The sequence below is a fragment of the Festucalex cinctus genome, chromosome 16, assembly GCF_051991245.1.
Source record: "Festucalex cinctus isolate MCC-2025b chromosome 16, RoL_Fcin_1.0, whole genome shotgun sequence".
Classification (NCBI taxonomy): Eukaryota; Metazoa; Chordata; class Actinopteri; order Syngnathiformes; family Syngnathidae; genus Festucalex; species Festucalex cinctus.
Genome location: NC_135426.1, coordinates 18060443 through 18081739, shown reverse-complemented (window position 1 = coordinate 18081739; position 21297 = coordinate 18060443). Strand labels below are relative to the sequence as shown.

The 21297-nt window shown below is 41.0% G+C and overlaps 3 protein-coding genes across 5 annotated transcripts in view; 1 reads left to right on the top strand and 2 right to left on the bottom strand.

The window, feature by feature from the left end:
- The window catches only part of ptprz1b (protein tyrosine phosphatase receptor type Z1b), a 52845-nt gene extending 42122 nt beyond the window's left edge, over positions 1–10723 (bottom strand). For 2 of the 3 annotated variants that reach the window (XM_077501063.1, XM_077501064.1), the window contains exon 1: positions 4264–4562. In XM_077501063.1, coding sequence (XP_077357189.1) covers positions 4264–4321 — 58 coding nt within the window. In that variant the 5' untranslated portion in view covers positions 4322–4562. Of the gene's footprint in view, positions 1–4263; positions 4563–10582 lie in introns of those variants that run through there. The other variant, XM_077501065.1, reaches the window with a different exon arrangement.
- A 1290-nt stretch (positions 10724–12013) lies between these two features.
- coa6 (cytochrome c oxidase assembly factor 6) lies at positions 12014–12938 on the top strand. The gene is made up of 3 exons (XM_077501067.1): positions 12014–12170; positions 12387–12540; positions 12644–12938. The coding sequence occupies exons 2-3, from the start codon at positions 12397–12399 to the stop codon at positions 12740–12742; spliced, it is 243 nt and encodes an 80-aa protein (XP_077357193.1). The 5' UTR covers positions 12014–12170; positions 12387–12396; the 3' UTR covers positions 12743–12938.
- Positions 12939–14032: 1094 nt separating this feature from the next.
- The window catches only part of slc13a4 (solute carrier family 13 member 4), a 13289-nt gene continuing 6024 nt past the window's right edge, over positions 14033–21297 (bottom strand). Inside the window, exons 3-16 of the mRNA XM_077501066.1 lie at positions 19998–20134; positions 19689–19852; positions 19282–19345; positions 19123–19162; positions 18962–19048; positions 17026–17210; positions 16843–16962; positions 16669–16770; positions 16474–16575; positions 16297–16406; positions 15103–15212; positions 14872–15033; positions 14604–14741; positions 14033–14394 (exon numbers count right to left, since the gene is read on the bottom strand). Of these exons, the coding sequence (XP_077357192.1) occupies positions 14257–14394; positions 14604–14741; positions 14872–15033; positions 15103–15212; positions 16297–16406; positions 16474–16575; positions 16669–16770; positions 16843–16962; positions 17026–17210; positions 18962–19048; positions 19123–19162; positions 19282–19345; positions 19689–19852; positions 19998–20134 (1659 nt within the window). The 3' untranslated portion in view covers positions 14033–14256. The remainder of the gene's footprint in view (positions 14395–14603; positions 14742–14871; positions 15034–15102; positions 15213–16296; positions 16407–16473; positions 16576–16668; positions 16771–16842; positions 16963–17025; positions 17211–18961; positions 19049–19122; positions 19163–19281; positions 19346–19688; positions 19853–19997; positions 20135–21297) is intronic.

Here is a 21297-nt window from a genome sequence, read left to right as displayed (position 1 = left end):
TATTTACTTTATTTATTCATTTATTTGTATTCATTTTTTTATAAATATTTAGAAGTCCTAATTTTGTCTTTTAGTTTTTATCAGTTTTATTTTTGTAAAGTGTATTTGTCTTTTGAAAAGCACTATACAAATAAAACATTTGTTATGATTATGATTATTATTATTTAAATAACACTAGTAAAGGAAGTTATAGGGACACATTTTGTGTTAAAAAAATTGTTGTAAAAAGATTGTTTTCCCGATTTATCGTCCCAAGCAAATTGAAACTTGCCTCAATACATTAAAGTCAACCTTAAAGGGATACTTCACTTATTTAGCCCATTATAGCAATAAAAACTTCACATGTTCTTTATAATGAATTTGATACTTTCATTATTTTTCACGTACAATTAGGTAGCTTTAAAAACACATTTTGCAACTTGCTGTCAACTGAAAATGACATCACAAGGGCTCAGATAACCAATCACAGCTCACCTGTTTTCTAGGTTTGGTCATGTGACATTCACAAGCTGAGCTGTGATTGGTTACATGAGCCCTTGTGATGTCATTTTCAGTCGACAGCAAGTTGCAAAATGTGTTTTTAATGGTACTAATTGTACGTGAAAAATAATGAAAGTATCAAATTCATTACAGACAAAATAATGTTTGACTACCAAAAATGGCTAAATAAGTAAAGTGACCTCACAGGTCTAAACATGACATTCTGATTAAAAATTATATTTGTGGAATAACAGTTATGCAGCAAAATCCAGCCATTTTTATCCATCTCAGGGGGCGGCCATTTTGCCACTTGCTGTCGACTGAAGATGACATCATAGTTGCTCAGGGGTCAGGTAGCGACCAATCACAGCTCACCTGTTTTCTGAAGCTGAGCTGTGATTGGTTGTTACCTGACACCTGAGCAACTGTGATGTCATTTTCACGCGACAAAGTGGCAAAGTGTCCTCTTCCTGGTATCGATAAAAAATGAAAATGTTTTTCTTCCTCTTGAGCTGCATTTGTTGTTTTTGCTCTGAGATCCTGGCTCGCTTTCCGCCATCCCAGTAAAACGTCACTCGCTCCATCACTCAGAGCAGCTCCTGAAAAAACTTTGGCGCGTGTTGCTCGAGCCACTTCCTGTCCAGGCTTTTCGCCATCAAAGAGACGAGCAGCTGTCCTCATGACCCAGCCTCGCTTTTTCAAATAAACTCTAACCGAGCAAAAAGAGGCTGTAAGTGGATTAAAGACAAATTTATGAATAAAATGTTTGGGGACAAAAGGAGGGAAGGCAAAATACCCCAGCAGGAAGTAAATCAATTATTGACATAACATCTGTGGTTTGTCTCAATGCCAACTCATTGGTTACATTAGTGTAACCCACTTTTGTCGTGCGAAACGTCATGAAAATCTGATCTCATTCTCCATTCGGATGACTCAAACAACTAAATAAGGAAATTATCAAAATCACGAAAAACCAGACAGCTAAGAAGGCTTTAGGAAATCTTTCTAACAAGATTTATTTGCCCATCACGGAAGGTTTTTATTCGGCTGGTTTACAGAGCCTGACTCCATCAGCGGATGGGGCGTGGGGGGTTGGGGGCAGTAAAGTTAGTGCAGCCATAATCTCCTTTCTCGCAGGGAGTTACAAATAATATATCATAATGTGCCGTAACTAAAAAGAAAAATTAGGCTAGATGACGATGTACTTATTTATTGTGGGAATGCTGAAGCATTCCCACATTATGTTATTGTGATTTTTATTCTGTGCACACTTTTTTGCCGCGTAACAACTCCCACATAAAACCTCCAATTTACATTGTCCAGTATTTGCACAATTTAACATTTAATATCAACTTTTCCCCATTCATTTTCAATGGGATCGACAATCAACTGAAAGTATCACTTTCCACGCCCACTTCCATACATATAATTTATTATCATTACCAGGTGTCTCATACTGCTCGGTGGCACAGTCTGTAAAGCGCATTGTCCAGTGACCAGGAGGTTTTAATTTCATAATTTATCTCTCAATTTACTTCATAAGCATTCCACATGCATTCAAATCTTAGCATTCCGCTTTCAGCATTCCCACGCAATTTCTCCAGAAATTGCACTTAGTCTAGTTATTTATGTTTTTTATTTTGTTGAAGCTATACCGGAAGGCCAAGTTCAATCCAAAAATGACATCATCTGAAACTAACACCATGTCTGCTAGTGAATCACTACTTTAATCAATAATCTGAGGCTAACTCTCAGCGGTGCATCAAGTCATCCATACAGAGATTGTAAGATCGATTTAATGTAAATAAAAGCATAAATTACAGCAACAAAGCCGGCAGATTTCATCCATACAATAATTCATGATGCAGACTGTGTCATTGCTGCTCTATATTTTATTCATACTTTCACTTAGTGAGTGTGCCAGTTTTTTGAAGGCAATTACTACAAGACTATTAGACATCCTACAAGCCTCAGTCTAATGCTATCATACAATAACATAAAACTCAATAACATGGTGACTACAGCGCCTATGTGCTGGTATGTTCACATAAACTTCATTCGATATTTGTTTTCATCTCATTTGGACACCAACACGCCCATATAGGTTGCACACACACACTCACAGCGGCTGGCAGAAAGCCTTGTGAGCTGCGAAATGATCAATAGCACGCTGGCTGTTTCCATGAGAGTCCATCACACCAATTGTCACGCACTAGCGAGCCATCAATAGCCCGATGCAATAATTCAGTGTCACAAGGGGTGAAACCCAACGCCTAAAACATTCCGACAATAATAAACTGGACTGTGATTAGTTGATTTGTTCATGTTACACAAGCATATCAACACTGACTTCAACCTGATTGCTCTGGAGTGACAAGAAGGGATGATTATGGTTTTAAAGACTTCGCGTTACATTAACTTTTACTGTGATTGAGGAAGGCAGCTCTTAAACTCAATAAACCATCCACGTTCTCCAGTTTCTTTCTACACCAAGTGGACACTGCAAGTGATAAAGTCATGATTCAGCTCTAAACGCCACTGGAGGTCACGAGCGAGGCCTTGTCATCCGACATCAGTGACCTCCCAGTCCTCACAAATGCTCTTTTTGGATGACCGAACAACAACAAACCTCCCCGAAGGCGAGGCAGACTGCGTTTCAGTAGCGCTAGGACAAATAAGGTCGCGACGAGCGCTTCCGCCAGATCACACAGATTTCAACGTGTGCGTGTTTTGTTGCGCGACTCAAACAAGCAACTGTTTTGGAGCGCCGGCTTGGCATACTGCGAGACAGATGGTTGGACAACACTGCAGTCATATCGCTGCAGGGAACGACGCCTCCAAATCTGTAACGTTGAAGACGTACTCGGCTTTGAGTGCAAACGTGCGCTGTATTCCAAAGTGGAAAATATAACTCTTTAACTCATTGACTGCCATTGACAGAAAAAGACGTCAAATAATGTATTTTTGCTGGGCTGGCAGTGAATGTGTTAAACACAAAGTGCCAATATATTTTGTGATTATATTGCAGCCTCCTTTTTTCATTTTTTGTTTTTTTTTAAGGCAAATGTTGCTTAAAAATCCATCAATTTTGCTTACATCTCATCTTAAGTCATTGACTGCCATTGACGGAAAAAGACGTCAAATAATGTATTTTTGCTGGGCTGGCAGTGAATGTGTTAAAAGTGAGAGTGAAAATGAAAAATGTTGTCCTTGAGCTGAGATAACAAAATGTAGAAAATATATTGATGGCTTCCAATACTGATTAATAAATCATAGCATTCCTCAGACATAGTATCACTGCTCTTTAAATCTCTAATATCACCTTTACTCTGACATCTCCAAAATTTTACAGAGGATGCAGCTAGAAATGTCACCAAGATATGAGATCAAACATTTGGTTTGTTGTAGTAAAGAAGTTTTGCTTTGCCGCTCGCTCCATTTCCAGCTGAGTGTCAAATAAACAAAAAACGGTCAATGCAGATGCTTCCAACTGGAGATGCAAATTCTATGAATCATATTGGAGCCACCAGTTCAGCGCTTTGCATGCCAAACATGCTCATTAAAAATAGTTAGGGCTGCATTAAGTGAGTGCATAATGTAGCATACATGCACCGCAGCATCACTATACAGTCACTCTTCAACATGTGTCTTCTTTGCAAGCCTTGTAAATACGCGATGTTGACACGTTGGAGATGCTTTACCAAAAACAAAAGTTTCATTAATGTATACACAAATGCGCATGATCATAATAAGCCTGAGTGTCCATAAACGGGTTTTTCTTACCCACGAGGCTGAGGAGCAGAAGCCGAGAGAAGACTTCGTGGACCCATACCGTCTCCATGGTCCCCCGCGAGAGAATGACACGCTAAAGAGGCAGAATGTTGACAAAACGCGTGTCGTGGGTGCGTAAAGATGCGCTAGCAGGTCATCGCGCCGGATCCCGTGTCCGCGCGTGTGCCAGTCGACGCTCGGGTTCGGCGCGGTTCGGCTCGGCTCGACTCGGCTCGGCTCGGGTCTGGTAGACTGAGGAGCTCGCTGGCTTGAACGTGGACGCGCACTTGCGACTCGCGAACGGGGATGGAGTGAGCCTTAATGAAAATGAATGAGGGGCGTCTTGGTGATATGACTCGAGGGATTTGCGTGTGTGTGTCTGTGTGTGTGTGTGTGTGGGTGTGCGTGCACGTGACATCCAATCAGTGGCTTTTATCCCTGAAAGCACGAAGCTCCTGTTGCTTAAACGCCACTTTATTACATAGAGTAAAATTACTTGTATGACGTTAAAGTAGATACAAATGTCATCAAAAGGCTTTAGCAAAACATTTTTTCATCAGTGTTTAATATTTTGGTTGTAAAACTGTGCTGCACCCTACTATGCAGTGCCGGTCTTAGCTTGAAGCCTTCTTTGGTGCCCCACCCACCATCTTTACAATCTTTTTTTCTATGAGGGCTCGCAAACTTCCCATACAAACTCCACAGAGTTATATCTCATATGCCAGGAAGTGCCCATGCTACAAGCGTTGTTCTATATTTCAGTATATCTGTACTTAGTCAGTATTACTGTACAGGTTAATTTAGTTACTACTCCAACAATGAAGTATTGTGCCTTACAGACAGTACTGACTTTGCTCCATGTATTTGATGCTACAGCACTGCTGTTGTGGCAAACGCTGGCAAGTATGACCAGACAATAGACGCCATCTTGAGTGTGTCAATACTGTATCAATTGGATTGGCAACATGATGTGATTAGTGACGATGCCTCGTTCATTTGTGCTGCTTTTCCATTAGTCACGTACGGCACGCTACCACACCACAGCACACCTCACGCAACCATACCACACCGCACCTGTCGCCTTTCCATTACAAATGGCGCACGGCGGGGAAGGGGGCGGGCACATTTGAACTGCCCAAGCGAAGCTTTCGCTCCCGTATTGCGTGCGGATCTGAGATAACATTTCACAAGTGGCAAGTCGTGCCAACATTGAACCATATTTACAATTTAAAGGCAGGGTCTTCTGTTTTCACTCAGGAAAATGCACTATATAAATACAGGATGTATACCCATGAACTCCTTCTCAATCTACACCTCTGGGCTTCTGTTAATGTGTGGTGGTGATTTTTTTTCCACTATGACTTTGGCGGCGCCTCTGCCTCTCTCGCATAAAACAAGGAAATGGGTGTGTGCCGCGGCGTTACTTGCTGCGTTGCTGTCGGCCAATCAGATGACAGGTGACGTCCCCTGACGACCGGCGCTGCAGAACCACTGCCAAAATGGTTCTAAACAGCGGTTACAACGAGTCGAACTGAAAGAGTCGAACATCCGAGGACAAAAAAAGTGCCGCTTCTGGTGGGAAAAGCGCCATTGGAGACATAGCATCACAGCAAACCATTCCTTGTGACCACATTTGAACTCAATTTTACGTATATTATTGGCGTTTTTTATGGCTAATACGATGGCCACATACAATACGGTGGATGTGCTGACATATCACTTTGCCACACGGTTCAACCTCAACGCGTGTCTGCAGCAGAAATAAAAAGAATGGCAAATAAATTTCATTTAATCTACAACTACATAAGACTGTGAAGTACCTGCTAAGCGCTAAAGAAAGATACTCAAGTCTCTTTTGGGGGACTTTTTACAAGAGGGTGCGTTCGAGGAACTCGGGATTCAGCAGAATCATGGAGACCCCACTGATCACAGTATGTCTTGATGAATAATTTGTCGAACAAGAAAGGCTTTGGTCCGCTGAACTGGAGCAGCCCCACACAGCGGAAACAAGACAAAACTCTCCCACAGTGGAAATAAAGTGTGTGTTAATGTAAAAGGATTAGGCAAAGGTTGGAGAACAACATTCGCCTGAAGGACCCGACTGAACAGCACCGAGTGTGTGCGCTGGGAACAAGAATGAGTCGGGGAGCGGGGTTCACATGCAACAGGCTTCAATGGCTCACAAACACTGCAGTGGCAGCTTTCAAGTGTTTGTGTGTGAGAATGCGTGAGACGGGCTTGAGTCTCACAAGAACAAGCTGCTCTCGTTACTCGGTGTGCATTCATTAGCATAAATTAATAGAGATAATCCTCCTTTAATTCCGCCAGGAGAGCCTTTTTGTCCCACTTGTAGGTCCAACATTGACGTTCCAGTGTTTGTTACAATATCCTCTCAGCTGCCGTGCTTCCGGAATATACTGTGTCGGTCTGTGTGTGAGAGAGTGTGTCACTAACAAAGTGCTTGAATTTGTCTCGTGAGATCGTGACAAGATGAATTTGGCACGTTTCATTATAAAACTAAAAATGGGGAAACTATGAGTTGCCTCATAGGACAAAAATAACAATCACACAGAAAAAAAATGTCTTAGAGGAGTATGTGTGAGTTTTATTTGGTGTATATGTGAGTTTGTTCGTGTGAGTGAGTAAGAATTCTTTGGTGAGCATGAGAGGTTTTTTGATGTGAGTGAGTGAGTGAGTGAGTGAGTGAGTGAGTGAGTGAGTGAGGTTTTTTTTTATGTGAGTGAGTGAGTGAGTGAGTGAGTGAGTGAGTGAGTGAGGTTTTTTGATGTGAGTGAGTGAGTGAGTGAGTGAGGTTTTTTTTATGTGAGTGAGTGAGTGAGTGAGTGAGGTTTTTTGATGTGAGTGAGTGAGTGAGTGAGTTTTTTGAGAGGTCAATAAGGCACCTAGGGAAAAAAAAAACTAACATGCAGCAAACGGACACACCTGCGAGTTTTCATGCAATTGGCGTGTGCAAGTGTCGTTGCCATGGCATTTGGTCTGAGTTGACAGTGAAATTGACTTCCAGTGGTGGCAATTTGAGGTCACTGTCGTGGTCGCAGCAGGCCTGACAGATAACTGGTCGATGTTTAGTCATCAATGTGCGTGTGAGCGAGATTGCGTGTGCATGTGTAAGATGCCATCAGTGGTGCGTTGTGAGGCCATGTGTGGATTATACGATGAGTCTGCAGACTGTCTGGGCAAATGAAAGCGGCTAAAATAATATGCAGCCTCATATAATTTGACAGATGCCTATTTTGTCATTTATCAACTCCTGTGAGATTAGGGGGAGTTTAACTGTAAGCATTTTATTGATAGGCTCTCCGTTCTTATTAATTAAAGGATGTGCTGCCAGAAAGATGTCGCTTTTGGGACACTCGCGCTCCATTTAATAATCAATTTGTTCCTCATTTTGGAGATGTGTGATACCTTCTATTTTTGAAAGGCACGGAAAAAGAAGCAGTCCGTGTCATTTAACATTTGTGTCAGTCGACTTCAAAAAGTCGCAAAGCTCTCTGCCTCCATCTGCGTGGTGTGCCGTTTCACATGTGTGTCTGTCTGTGATCTGACATTTACCTTCCTGGATCATTAAAAGGTTCCGCCATAGATCTTGAAGTCACATGACTCATCTGTAGCACTTTTATTACATTTCCCAGGGAGGTTTATGTTTGAGTCGTGGTGATTAGCCTGGCGACATAAACTACAGACATCCATACTCACATCTTGTGGAAAATTCAAGAAAATGTCACAAATATGTAAAAACGGAAATGAGGAGAAACTAGACTTTAGTTAATCGGATGTTTACATTGTCATGAAAAGTATTTCTCTTGATCTCATCCTCATCTGAACTCGTCATAAATCATAAATTGTAATGTAATTAAAAAAAAAAAAAAAAAAAGCTTCTCAGTGTGATTCAAAACGCCAAGAAGAGTTAAAAAAAAAAAAAAAAAAAAAAAAAAAAATAAGTATTACACTATTATGTAGATGTTGAGCTGCCTTGGAAATGTTTTGTCTTCTGATTACAATACTGTCTATCAAGATTCATTTATTCACTCCCAGGCATTTTCACTGAAGCAGTCCCGTTCGCTCCCGGCTGTTTTACTGGATTTTGACTGATTTTGCATGGCCCACAGAATACTGTGTTCTATTGTTATAAAAACATGGAACCTACCAAAAGAAAGATAACAAATAGTCTGTTCTCTCATTAGAAAAAAAAAAGAAAAATATGTTTGTATTTTCCGTTTTGCAGCAATTAGCATTAGAATATGGCTAAGTTTCATCATTATTCACAAACTTGAAAACACGGGAAAAGAGCTTGTTGCCACATGGCCCTGGCTGATCTCTTATACTCTGCTGCCACCTGCTGGACGTTTTTTGTAATAACTACCATTGCTTTAAGCGACCTCTTCAGATGAGAAGCTGCATCAAAGCCTTCTGTATGCTGCAGCATTAAAAAAAAAATGTAAGAAAAAAAAACGTATAGGCCTATATAAGTTTTTGGGAGTGAAGGACAAAGCATTAAAAAAAAAAAAAACATGTTTATACTATTTGAATGAATTAATGCCACCATCATTTTCCATTATTCATCATAGTGATTCAATATATTTCTAATTACCGCCAAAGCATTCTGTCACCCAATTTTTCACTGTCACACAAGACTATGCTCACCCTCTGATGGCAAGTGATCAAGATGTGTAAATCATGCTCATCCTTCAACGTAATATGACTTCATACAAATGAGCAACAGTGCTTTTGCGTCAGTTTCAATCAACGGCAGAAGCGCAGTGCAAACATGGAAAACAGGTTTGATCTCAATAGCGACATATTCAAAATGTCCATATAACACGACACTATTACACTTTGTCGCTGTCATTAAACTCTATACTAACATACTGTTTGACTGTTGTCTTAATTAACCAAGACATCACCACTCACCAGCAGCATGAGGATGAGTTTGATAGTCTGAAAGCACGTCAAATCAAACCCTGCAGAACACCAAACAAAAACTGCTATCAACAGTCAGGCAACGCAGCAAAGACATACAGTTTATGTTTGCCACAAAAACAACACGATTAAACCCAAGAAATGCGCCAATTTGTCTTGAAGGTGAATTTTACTGGCTGTGTGCGCACACGGAGAATATTCACAAACGTGCTTTGTCAAACTATGCTAGCACTCGGTCAATAAACCTCGCTGACGCTTTTAACGTTCCTCTTTAATAGGCTGCTTTTAAAAAAGTAATGCGGCGAGTGTGAATATTTGCTGAACTAACTGATCCAGTGCTAGGCAGGCATTATCATCAAATGAGAAGATAGATGAGGGAGGGGGGGTCCTTTTCAAAAAGAAGTACAAATATTAAGCATTGATTTGAAAGGGAGAGTCAATGTAATACATTTATGCCAGTAAGTGCAAAATTGTGGCATTATTGGCCATCAAAAATGTTGAATGGTGTCAACTGAGACATGTAACCTTGAATAAAAGCTTCCCTGCTCAGATTCTAAGCATGTATTTGAGGTGGACCTCAGCTGGAGAAAGGATGCGGGAAAAAAAACAGCCATTTTCCACGGTCAGGGGTCGGTGCGAATGTGCTGCATTTATGAACATGAAAGCCTGGCCAGACGTGCACAATTACTCAGTTTATCGCAAGTAGCACCTCATCCTAGAATAGCCGCTCGTGGAAGCAGGAGTGGCTCGATGAGACATTTAGCAATCAGAATGAGGAGGTGATTTTCATATTGATCTCTCCTCAACGAGCACATTCTGCTGCTGCATTTACCTGCAGGTATGACCGCAGGCTAGCCTAGTCAACATCCTTGGACTCTTTCCAAGGATAATGTTTTTTTTTGTTTTTTTTTTTGTAACCTTTTACATCAATTCTCAACAGCAAATTGGTAAAATAATTTGTCCAAGACCACAAAGACTCTCGCCATTATGTAACAGCAGGATGTTGGCGGGCTGTAGCTTGCTGTATTAAGTAGGTCATGAGATTAAAGGGAATAAAATCTGTCTTGTGGCCTCTTCTGTTTTGCCTCATTCTACCCGAGTGTGAAGCTGTTCATTGATAACCGATGCAAATTGGAGCATTTTCCAGGATATATCGAATTGTGAAAAACTAAAGTGACCATGAGTGACTTATATGAAGGGTTAAACGGTTTTGGAAAAACAATTTTTTACCCCCTTGCAAGTGTTGTTGATGCTCTCGGAAATGAACGCGCCATGCAGAAGTAAAACATTCAGTGAAAAGATAAAGAAAGTTGACGTGGGATTACTAAAAATGTGACCGAGTGTAAATTAGGGTTTGTCTGCATAAACGTACAAAACCTCAAACACTTACTTTCCTAAAAGGACTGCTGGCAACGCATCCTCTGCAGAGGTTTTCCTGTTTTTCATTCCCCCTCGGTCCACATGAGCACACAAACGGAGATGGATTGCTGCTGGGCACCATGGCAACCTCTGGGGCTTTTCTTCATCACTGTGGCTGAGTGAGAAAAAGCAAGGAAGGAGGAGAAGGAGAGAGTTAATCAACACCACGCATTATAATTATGCCTTTACTCGTTGCAAAGCTCTCCCACACGCTATTGTGCCTTCAAATAGACGGCTGACAAAAACAGCCTACAAGGGAAAATACTTTCATTTGAATGGGACCAAATTAGATAAGGCCTCATTTTGGAGAGGGTGCATGCACATGGCCTACCTTATTAGTAGTTATATACAGTGGATATAAAAAGTTTACACACCCCAGGTTTTTGTAGGGGGGAAAGAATGAAACCAAGATAAATAGTTCCAAAGCTTTTTCAGTCATTAATGTGACCTATAACCTGTAGCCTACATGTCAGCTGAAAAAAAATCCAAGAGGGAAAAGTAATCAATAAACAAATGAGAATGTGCACAAGTGTGCACCCCTCTAATAACTAGGATTGTAGCTGTGTTCTCAACTAATCACATTCAAACTCACGTGAAGTTGGAGTCAGCACACAAACAGTCACCATTTAAAGTGCCTCTGATTCACCCACAATAATTTGAGATGTTCTAGTAGACTTTTCCTGACTTTTTTCTAAAATTGACTGCTCTTTTCAAATGTTCATGTTCCAGCTAAAAAAAAAAAAATAGCCCCAAAACATAACACCGTCACCATGAGCATTCTTCACTGTCGGTATGGTGTTCTTTTCGTTTGAGTCAAAATTAACATTTGCAATTACTGCCAAAAAAAAAAAAAAAAAAAAAGTTTAAAACGAGTCTGTTATAGCTTGTTGAAATTAGCGGGTTGCTCAGTAGACATTAAGAGAATTGAAACATTAAAATGATGTGATAAGATTAGATCCGTTCCACCTGTTGCATTTTTTCAAGATTTAACATGATTGTCTCCGGTACTTTTCGGGGTTATGGAAATGAAAATATTCATTGCCTATTATTAATTCTACACACGATCATTTACGTTGCAAACAATTGGAAATAAATCACTCGAAATTACATTATATGTTGATATCATTGGACTTTTCCAGGGCAGTGTAGGGCTAATGGAGTATTGTTGGCAAACAGTGCCATCTTCTGTTAGCTTTGAGCACCAGCGTGAAGGAGCAGCATTTCTTCGACGAGCTTGACACACAAAAACAAAACAAAACAAAAAAACACAGAAAATGAATGTAAACGCGTTTCAAACGAAATGTTTTTCCTTCTTCTTCTTCTTTTTTTTAACACTCTTATACGCATTATTTAATTATTTAGGCTAAAGCCTGAGCCTCCCCCCCAACTTCAACCTGCTTTCCTCTTACGTCATGTCAACGTCATCAACGCGCGACAGAGAAGATCTGTCCTTCGCTTTGCTCATGCTGTAACCTCATACCGTGTTGTATATGTACAAAGTTTGTGCTCGGGGTTTAATGGAAAAACAGCGGGTTTAAGTTGGAATATTCTCCGATCGAGTAAGTACTCAGCATCTTAAAAAACAAACAAAAAAACAACTAACTACCTGCTTTTTCTCATTGTTCGTGTGCTAAACGTCCTGTTTTTACTCAGGTAGCACGGTATACACAGCCTGTGTAATTTAGTGCTTTAAACGTGCTGTGGCTGTTTTTAATAGCTTAAAAAAAACAAAACAAAATCACGTCTTTACCTTTTTCGATTCCCTCGACCCACAGGCAAGTGGTGATGGCAGCTCCAAACGCAGTTGAACGAAAGGCCTGCTGGGACGCCAGAGACTTATTATGGAACTGTCTGGATGACAACAATGACAAGCTTGCTTCCTGCCAGAACTTCCAAAGCGAATTTGAATCAAAGTGCCCTGCTCAGTGGGTAAAAACGACCCCATTTTCCACCTTTTGCATTAAAAGCGAATTGTCATCATCATCATACACTATATTTGAAGTGCACTTCCGGTTACTGTCTTTCCTTGCAGGTCAAGCATTTCAATAAAAAGAGAGACTTTTTGAAATACAAAGAGAAGATGGAAAAACAGGGCCTCGTACCTTCTGAAGGCCGCCGGCAGCCCACCTGACCCTAAAAGTGCTTCGTGTGACTTACTTTTATTTTATTTTTGCCATATTCATACCTTGAGGACTTGCAATGATTTCTTATTACAGTATAAATATATTTATGCGAACAAATCCTGAAGTTGCATTGAGTGTAATTCTCTTTGACCTCTTGACGTTCTCATATGTGATCATGCACACTATAAAGAAAAAAATACAATACATACTGGTTTAATGTATTTTATTCTTGTACACATATTTGGTCTTCCTAATTCTGTCTGTAAATGTATGGAACCAGCATTTTACAAGTGTGTATGTATTTACAAAAATAGGCTTGAAGGCCTTGACAGCGATTCCACTGAGTAGCACTCAGTGTGAGAACTTGAATAAATTACAAATAAAAGAATAAATTAATAATCTTGGTGATTCTGCCTGTAAGATAATTGTTAGAACCGATAAAAGCCACACATTCCATTGTGTAAAGATATAAAACACCTTTTACATTTTTTTGCAGAGTACATAATACTTTCTTATACCACCAGATTTAATTGAACATTGATTATCATAAAATGCAAATATGCGCTCACCCTTTGTACCTTAATTTTGCATTCAAAAAATGACATTCACATCACAGTGGCAATATCCATCTTTTAGCAGCTTATTATTCAACTGTAAAGCTTTTTTAAGAATTGTTTTGCATGACTCCAAAAGTTCTTGCCTTGTTTCAATGGAGTGAATTAAGGAGGGTTATTTTTTTTTTCCCTTCCTTTGTCAGGATTGCACTGACAATGGCGGGGAAAACAAGCATCTTTGTATTTGATTCATCATCTTGTAATGTAGTTTCATAATTCTGTTCCATTTAAATGACATATTTTTACTGTGGGTATAAGTATTGTATACTGTACTAATTTAAAGGCACCACTAAAAATTGTTTTCCCCAGCATACTGTACAGTAGAAGGCATTATGTGGCTTTGAATGTCACTTCTAGAACTCTGAAATGTCATATCACCGCAAGTGAATGCAGGCGACTAAAAAAAAAAAAAAGAATCTCTACAATAATATGTTCTGTGTGCCCCCACTAGTAAAAAAAAAAAGTGTTCTTATTAAAATTACATTTGTGTAATATGAGGCAGCAAAATCCACCCATTTTTATCCATCTTAGGGAGCGGCCATTTTGTCATTTGCTGTCGACTTAAAATGACATCACACTTGGTCAGGTAACAACCAATCATGGAACTGTGATGTCATTTTCAGCGTAAGTGACCGCCCCCTGAGAAGGATTTTGCTTTTTTTTACTAGAACATATTATTGTAAAATATATATATATATATATACACATATATATATATATGATATAATGACACAGACATTTTTTTAACAGCTTTCATTGTGAACTGTGATTGCCCCCCTTAAGCAGCTTTTCCTCCCTGTATCCACCCACAAGTTCAGACTTTTCATGTTTTGTTGCCTGTATTCTTCTACACTCTCAGGTCACGTCATTTCCCCCACTCGCTGGCTTCTCTCCAAGAAGATGGGGCGCTATAAACTGCTGGTGATGTTTGCAGCCACCGCCCAGTCTGGGAACTCAGTCAAATTAAAGAGTGGAACCCCCCACGTGGTGATGGCCAACATCACCACGGCGACGCCGATCAGGTTCACCCCAAAACCTGCTTTCACCTGGCGAAGAAAAAGGAGAAGCTAATCAAGCAAAAAAAACGTCACAGGAAGCTGCTGCCCTCTAGTGGAAGAGGATTTAAATAACGTGTATTCAAGCCTTTGCCAAGTGTTATGAAATCCAACTTTTCATCCCTCTGATTACATAAAACACTCGCAAGCTTTTTTGATGCCGCAGGTGCAAGAGAGCGTGCGATTTGTGTGTGTCGTACCATGTCGCTGATCTGCAGGTGTCCGTAGCTGAAGACGATGGCGTTGGGGGGGTTCCCCACTGGAAGCATGACCCCGAATGACACGCACATCGTGGAGGGGATTAAAGTGTGCAGCGGGTTAATGCGCAAGGTCTCGGACTGCGAAGGACGCGTCGATACAGTCAGAGATGAAAGGAAAGAAGAAACAGAATGAAAAAATCGTTTTACAAGCTTTGCAGTTACTCCCAAGTCATGGAAGAAACGTGTTGTGACTCAAGCCGGGTCATACCAGTGCGGAGAGGATGGGCAGGAAGACGGTGAGCGTGGCCGGGTTGGAGGCGAACTCGGTGACCGCCGACACCAGCAGGCAGGCCAGCAGGGTGACGGCCCAGGGCGGGAGTCCGCTCATGGGCTCCAGCTGGCGGCCGATCCACACGGACAAGCCGGACATCTGCTCGCCACAATCGGTCGCTGTGATGCGCTAGCTCAAATCGACTCGCTCGCTCGATGTGCGTTCTACCTTGCAGCCGGCGGCCAGCGCGTAGCCTCCGCCCACCAGGATGACGATCTCCCACGGCATTAGCCTCTGGAAGTCCTTCCACGTGATCATGGGGGCCAGTGGGTCTGATGCTGTCAATGCAGTGGTGGGGAAATGGATTAACTAACTTCAACTCATGTACAGGGTTCAACTGCATATTCGTGATTCATCTATCTTGTTATACCATTATCACCAAATTAATTAATTCGTTAATTATTTTATTTGCCAATGAACTATCCTTAAGTGAGTTGAGGAGCTTAAAGTATTATTATTATTATTAAACGAAACTTTGTTGAAGTGAATTGAGGAGTTTATTTCAACGAATGTAGTGCTTTTCCGCCATATTGCAACATCTTGGTGCCAAGGAACTACGATGAAATCAGTTAAGAGAATCATTTAGACAAAAGTAGTGATTTGCCGCCATATTGTAACATCTGTGTGCCAAGGAACTATGATGGAATAAGTTAAGGAGTGTCACTGAGACAAAAGTAGTGCTTTGCCGCCATATTGTGACATCTCAATGTCCAGGAATGAAGTTAAGGTCAGTTGAGGAGCTTCGTTTAGACAAAAATAGTGCTTTGCCACCATATTGTGACATCTCGATGCAAAGGAACTGTCAAGGTGCGTTGAGGAGCTTTGTTTAATAATAACAATAATAATAATAATAATAATAATAATAATAATGATATCCCACGACCCTTATGAGGAATGAGCCATCAAGAAAATGGATGGATAATAATAATAATAATAATAATAATAATAATAATAATAATAATAATATACTGCCCGAAACCAGCTGGGATAGGCTCCAGCACCCCCGTGACCCTTGTGAGGAGAAAGCGGTTAAGAAAATGGATGGATAATAATAATAATAATAATAATAGGGTGGCTGACTGGTAAGACTTAGAATTGACTTTATAAGTGAATTGAGGACCTTCAATTTGACAAAAGTAGCAATTTGCTGCCATCTTGTGGCGTCTTGGTGCCAAGCGACTATGTTGAAATAAGTTACGGAGCTTCATTTTGACAAAAATAGTGCTTTGCCGCTATTTTGTGGCATCTCGGTGGCAAGAAATTCTATGTTGAAGTGAATTGAGGAGCTTCTTTGAAACAAAAGTAGTTCTTTTCCGCCATCGAGGCAGTTTTAAACCTAGTTGGGGCTGTGCTAGTCTTTACCTGGGCCTCTGTAGCTGGAAGAAGGTGAGGAGAAGGGTCGCTTGGCAGGAATTAGGAAGAGCAGGAAGCCGAGCAGGACTGACACAGTCGCATCGGTCCGATACCCTTTCCTAAACGAGCAAAAGCAAACATTACAATTGCACTTTTTTGAATGTTTGATGAACAAGATAGACTTACTTCTCAAAAAGCGAGGTCCAGCCTGGCACAAAACCTGGCTCTCGCATGAACCACAGCAGAGTCATCAGGATGAAGAAAACACCGGTGACGACCTCTGGGTAGCTACAACAACGTCACAAAAAAAAAAAAATAAATACAAATAAAAGTTAGTAGGGAATTCAAATGTGTCCATTTTCAAGCAGAATCGACGCATACCTGATGGGGCCCAGTTTTTCATACTCCTCATGGATTCTCTTCTCGGACATCATCTCCCTTTTGGACTTGCGTTTCTTACTCAGCGAGCACGTTTCCCTGAAGCTGCATCGACAAACGACGACACGGGTCAACCGCACGCATTCATCACGCGCACGACTCGCATACGACGCTCACTTGCAGCCCAGGAAGAGGAAGTGCAGCCACAGCCAGGTGAGCACCAACATGATGATGGCGATGGGGAAACTGAAGATGAACCACGTGCCGAAGTTGATCACCTTGGCGTCTGGGTAGCGCCTGGAAACGGAAACGGGCGTCACTTTTTTTGCAGCGTTTTGCTAAATCGTGCAAAGCGCGTACGTGTTGAACTGCTCGGCAAATATGAGATTGGTGGAGGTGCCGGTGATGGTGATGAGTCCGCCGATGGTGGCGGCGTAGGTGATGCTGAGTGTCAGACATTTACAGATCATGTGATCCCGCTTGGTGGGGTACTGGGAGTCTCGCCGGGCCTTGACGCGCTTCACATTTGGGATTTCGATGGCCACCTGTGGCGAAGAAACAAAAATTAACAAGTGAGGCTGATATATATTAGGGGTGTCACGATTCGCCAACTCCACGATTCGATTTAAATTTCGATTTTGGGGTCACGATTCGATTTTTTTTTCGATTTTTTTTTTTTTTTTTTTTCGCTCCCCCACTTTATAACACAGAGGCATATGCTTCTGTAGGCTAAGGCTAGTCTATGATCATTGGTTCTATTCATTGTACAGTAAATCTTATTTCAAAAGATCGGCTACATATAGGTGATGCAATTTCCATATTATTTTTGTGTAAATTTATGTAATATATGATAATTGACATTAGGCAGGAATGATCAAATTCAAAGAATTTATTTACAATATAAAGTTAACCGTCTTGTTCTTACTGAAGTGTAAAATAAAAAATAAAAAAACAAAAACAAAAAGTCACAGTGGGTGCCTGCCATCTATTGACTGTTTTTGGTTACAACAGTGTGCTGTGCGTTCCTCTTAAAATAATGTGCAATGTGCAACAACAACAAAAAATATATTGTATCCAAAGTCATGGAACAAATACAGCCTGAACAAACTATATCCCAACATTTACAGTTGCTGGGCATACTGTAGCGTGGTTCAAGTACACTAATTAAATGTTTGAATCCAGCGTTTTCCAAGGCTGCAGGTCTGCTGCTATAAATAGACCTATGGATCTGGCGTTTCGCGCGAGCTGAAGTGTGTGGAAGTTTCACTGTAAATGAGGATGAAATAGTTGGTTGGACCGTTGTTTTCCCACTTCTAGTTGAATTTGATAAATCTAAATCTTTGTGATGCCTGCGTAAATGTCCCGTCATGTTTGTCGTGTTTCCCGTTGTTATAGGCTGGCGGCTCGGGCCCGCCGCCGGCTCCGCTCCCCTAGTATGTATGTGTGTGTTTGTGTCGGCTGGTGCCCGTATAATGGTACTTCAGTTTGAATGCGCCAGCGCGACACTCTGATTGGAGGACTGTGCCAGCGCGACACTCCGATTGGACGACTGTGCCAGCGCGACACTCCGATTGGACGACTGTGCCAGCGCGACGCTATTGTGTATCCGTGTATTATACCCCTATTGGTTATTGTTGTTTCTCCTCCGTTCTGTCAGTTCTGTCAAATGCGGTTATTATTTGTTCACCTTCCACTTTCACTCCCTTGTCAAACCCCTGCCTGAAATTTCAATTAAAACTACTCAGATGTTAAAGTCGACCCGTGTTTATCTACTCTATATTTTCTGTTATTGTGTTACTTCCCTTCCCCTTGACGAGCCGGGCGTAACACCGTGGCCGAGTACAGTACGCGCACATAGCATATCTTGCAACTGTGGTCTTTTTATCGACAACGTGAACGTTGTCGACATAACTCACCGGGAACGCAAAATGTTTCCAAACTGGTGACGAGAGAAGCGGGAGCGGCTTGAAGCACCATTGCTGTGTCTGTCCGCGCTTGCCATCATGACTGCAGGAGAAGTCAGCTAACAAGTGCCGTTAGCTAGTAGCTGAATGGCTGCGTCTCATTTGCTTTCCTGGGAGGTGGCGGTGGCGGCGGTGGCGGCGGGCGCGGGGGGGGGGGGGGGGGGGCATCGAATCGTGTGTCCTCTCTTCTATTTCGATGCTCGAAATCGTGACGTAATTTCGATCGATTTCGATAAAAAATCGAAATCGTGACACCCTTAATATATATATATATATATATATATATTTTTTTTTTTGTGCCTGTAATGTTTATTAGTGTGCTACATTCTCACCTGTGGCAAGTGTCCGTTTGGGTGTGTGATGCACGCTTGTTTGGCGTTTGGATTCACGCCGACCCCATTGGCTCCTCCAGTCTGGACCTGAAGTACCAAATAGAGTCACTTATGTAGTTTTGTTTATGTTTAAAAAAAAAAAAAGTTTTGTTGAGTCTTACCTCGGTCAATGTAGAGAGTTCCTGTTTATCGCAATCATTGCTGGAGGACGAAGAGAAAAATCACAACAATTAGACAAATGAAAACAAGTTGCGGTTGGTAATGTCATCTGTCATTATTGAACATATTAGATGAAATAAAAAATAAAAATAAATAAATACCTGTCATTCCGGTAGAGCAACGCCAGGTGGTTCTTGTCCAGGTTCTCCTCTTTATCTGAAACGGCTGCAGAGCAAGACAAAAAAATAAAAATAATTTCAGCAATTTTATTTTTCAGTAAAGAAGTGTTCAGTGAATGTGAAAAGAAATTGGTGGGATTCAGAAACAATATTGTGTACATTAATAGAAAAGAGAAGTCTAGATGGCATATTCAAAATTTGTAGACTTAGACTTGACTTTATTAATCCCTTTGGGATGGCTCCCTCTGGGAAATTTACATGTCCAGCAGCAATGAGAACACATAATAAAATAAAAAATAATTCAATCAATCAATAAATAAATTGAGATTGAATTAATAATAATAATAATAATAATAATAATAAATAAAATGGTAAGTGAACATTCGTACCGCTGTCATCCTCGGTGGCGTCGGGCTCGAGGTTGTCGGCCATGCCGGTGCAGATGAGCTGCTGCAGGACGGCCTCGGCGATGGGCATCACCATGGCTGTGGTGGACGTGTTGCTGAGCCACATGGACAGAAAAACTGTACAACACATGAAGCCCAGCACCAACCTGCGCAAGACGGCAGCAAAAAAAAAAAAAGTCAGGTGAATTTGTCGAACGACAAATTTCCGTTTTGAATTGGAAGTTAGCACAGGTTGTTAGCAACGCTCTTTTCTGCTTTGTGTCAAATTCTGTGTCAATTTGTTTTTCTCACATGCCAGGCTTGGCCCCCGCGATCATCACCATGCGCAAGGCGATGCGCTTGTGCAGGTTCCACTTTTCGATGGACGCGGCCAGACAGATGACTCCCATCAGCAGCAACGTGGTGTCTTTGGAGTACTCGGCCGCCACCTGAAAACGCACAACAAAGCTTGCAGGAAATGATGGCTGAGTGTGGGTCGTTTGACCTCCTTCACCCTCCCGTGTCAGGATCAACATTGTTCTTTTTAATCTCGCCATTGTGTAAGCCACTGTCTCGTCACCTCTCACCTAAAGTCTCATGGACTTTGTTCTGCCGGACTCATTGCCATACTTCATACATGACGAGAATCAATTATGTACTAGACATGGGTTGGAAACGCTATATTTGAAGCACTTTTTTATTTTTTTAAATATATTATTTATTCATTTATTTATTTATTTTTAGTATGATGTAGTGTTCCCTCGTTTATCACGGATTCATATTTCTCGACCTCGCTGCTTTGCGGACATTTTACAACGTGCTTTTTGGTTTATTTTTTTGGTCTTTGCGCCGCCGTATCTCTCGAACCGTACGTCCGACCGGTGACATAAAGGCATCCGCGAATTCGTCTCGACGAGACCTTTCCAACGGTGTCTGTCCCATCGCTCCACGACATTGCATTCTGGAGCTAGAATATATATATATTGTGCTTTATAGTAAGTAAATAAAAAAAAAACAACTTTTAACTCATTTTCTCCCAAAGACGTATTTATACGTTTTTATGTTGTTTTATGCTAGACCATACAGAAGGCCTTGATGCAGCCTCTGAACTGAAGAAAAAGCTTGAAGCAATGGTAGTTGTTACAAAAACGTCTAGCAGGTGGCAGCAGAGTATAAGAGATCAAGCAGGGCCATGTTGCAAAAAGCTATTTTCCCCATAACTCATTTGTGAATAATGATGAAATTTAGCTATATTCTAATGCTAATTGCTGCAAAACAGAAACAGATAGAAATATAGTTTTTTTTTTCCCTGACTCTTATCTTTCTTTTGGTAGGTTCCATGTTTTTATAGCAATAGAACAATCTATAGGCCTTACAAAATCAGTCAAAATCCAGTAAAACAGCCAGGAGTGACTGGGGTTGCAAATGAAAAACAAAAAACAAATGATGAATGAAAAAGCATTCATAATAAAGTAAAAATCATACCAAAACCAAAAAAAAACATAATACACAAAAAATATTTATAATTAACGGGATTTTTTTATTTTTTGTCTTAAATTAACACAGATTTCCATTATCACGGGTATTTTTTGGAACGTAACACCCGCGATAA

Excerpts from the sequence above, each read along its gene's own strand:
- coa6 (XM_077501067.1), top strand. The coding sequence starts at position 12,397 with ATGGCAGCTCCAAACGCAGTTGAACGAAAGGCCTGCTGGGACGCCAGA. Across the intron at positions 12,541-12,643 it reads CAAAGTGCCCTGCTCAGTGG|GTCAAGCATTTCAATAAAAA; the intron begins GTAAAAACGACC and ends CTTTCCTTGCAG.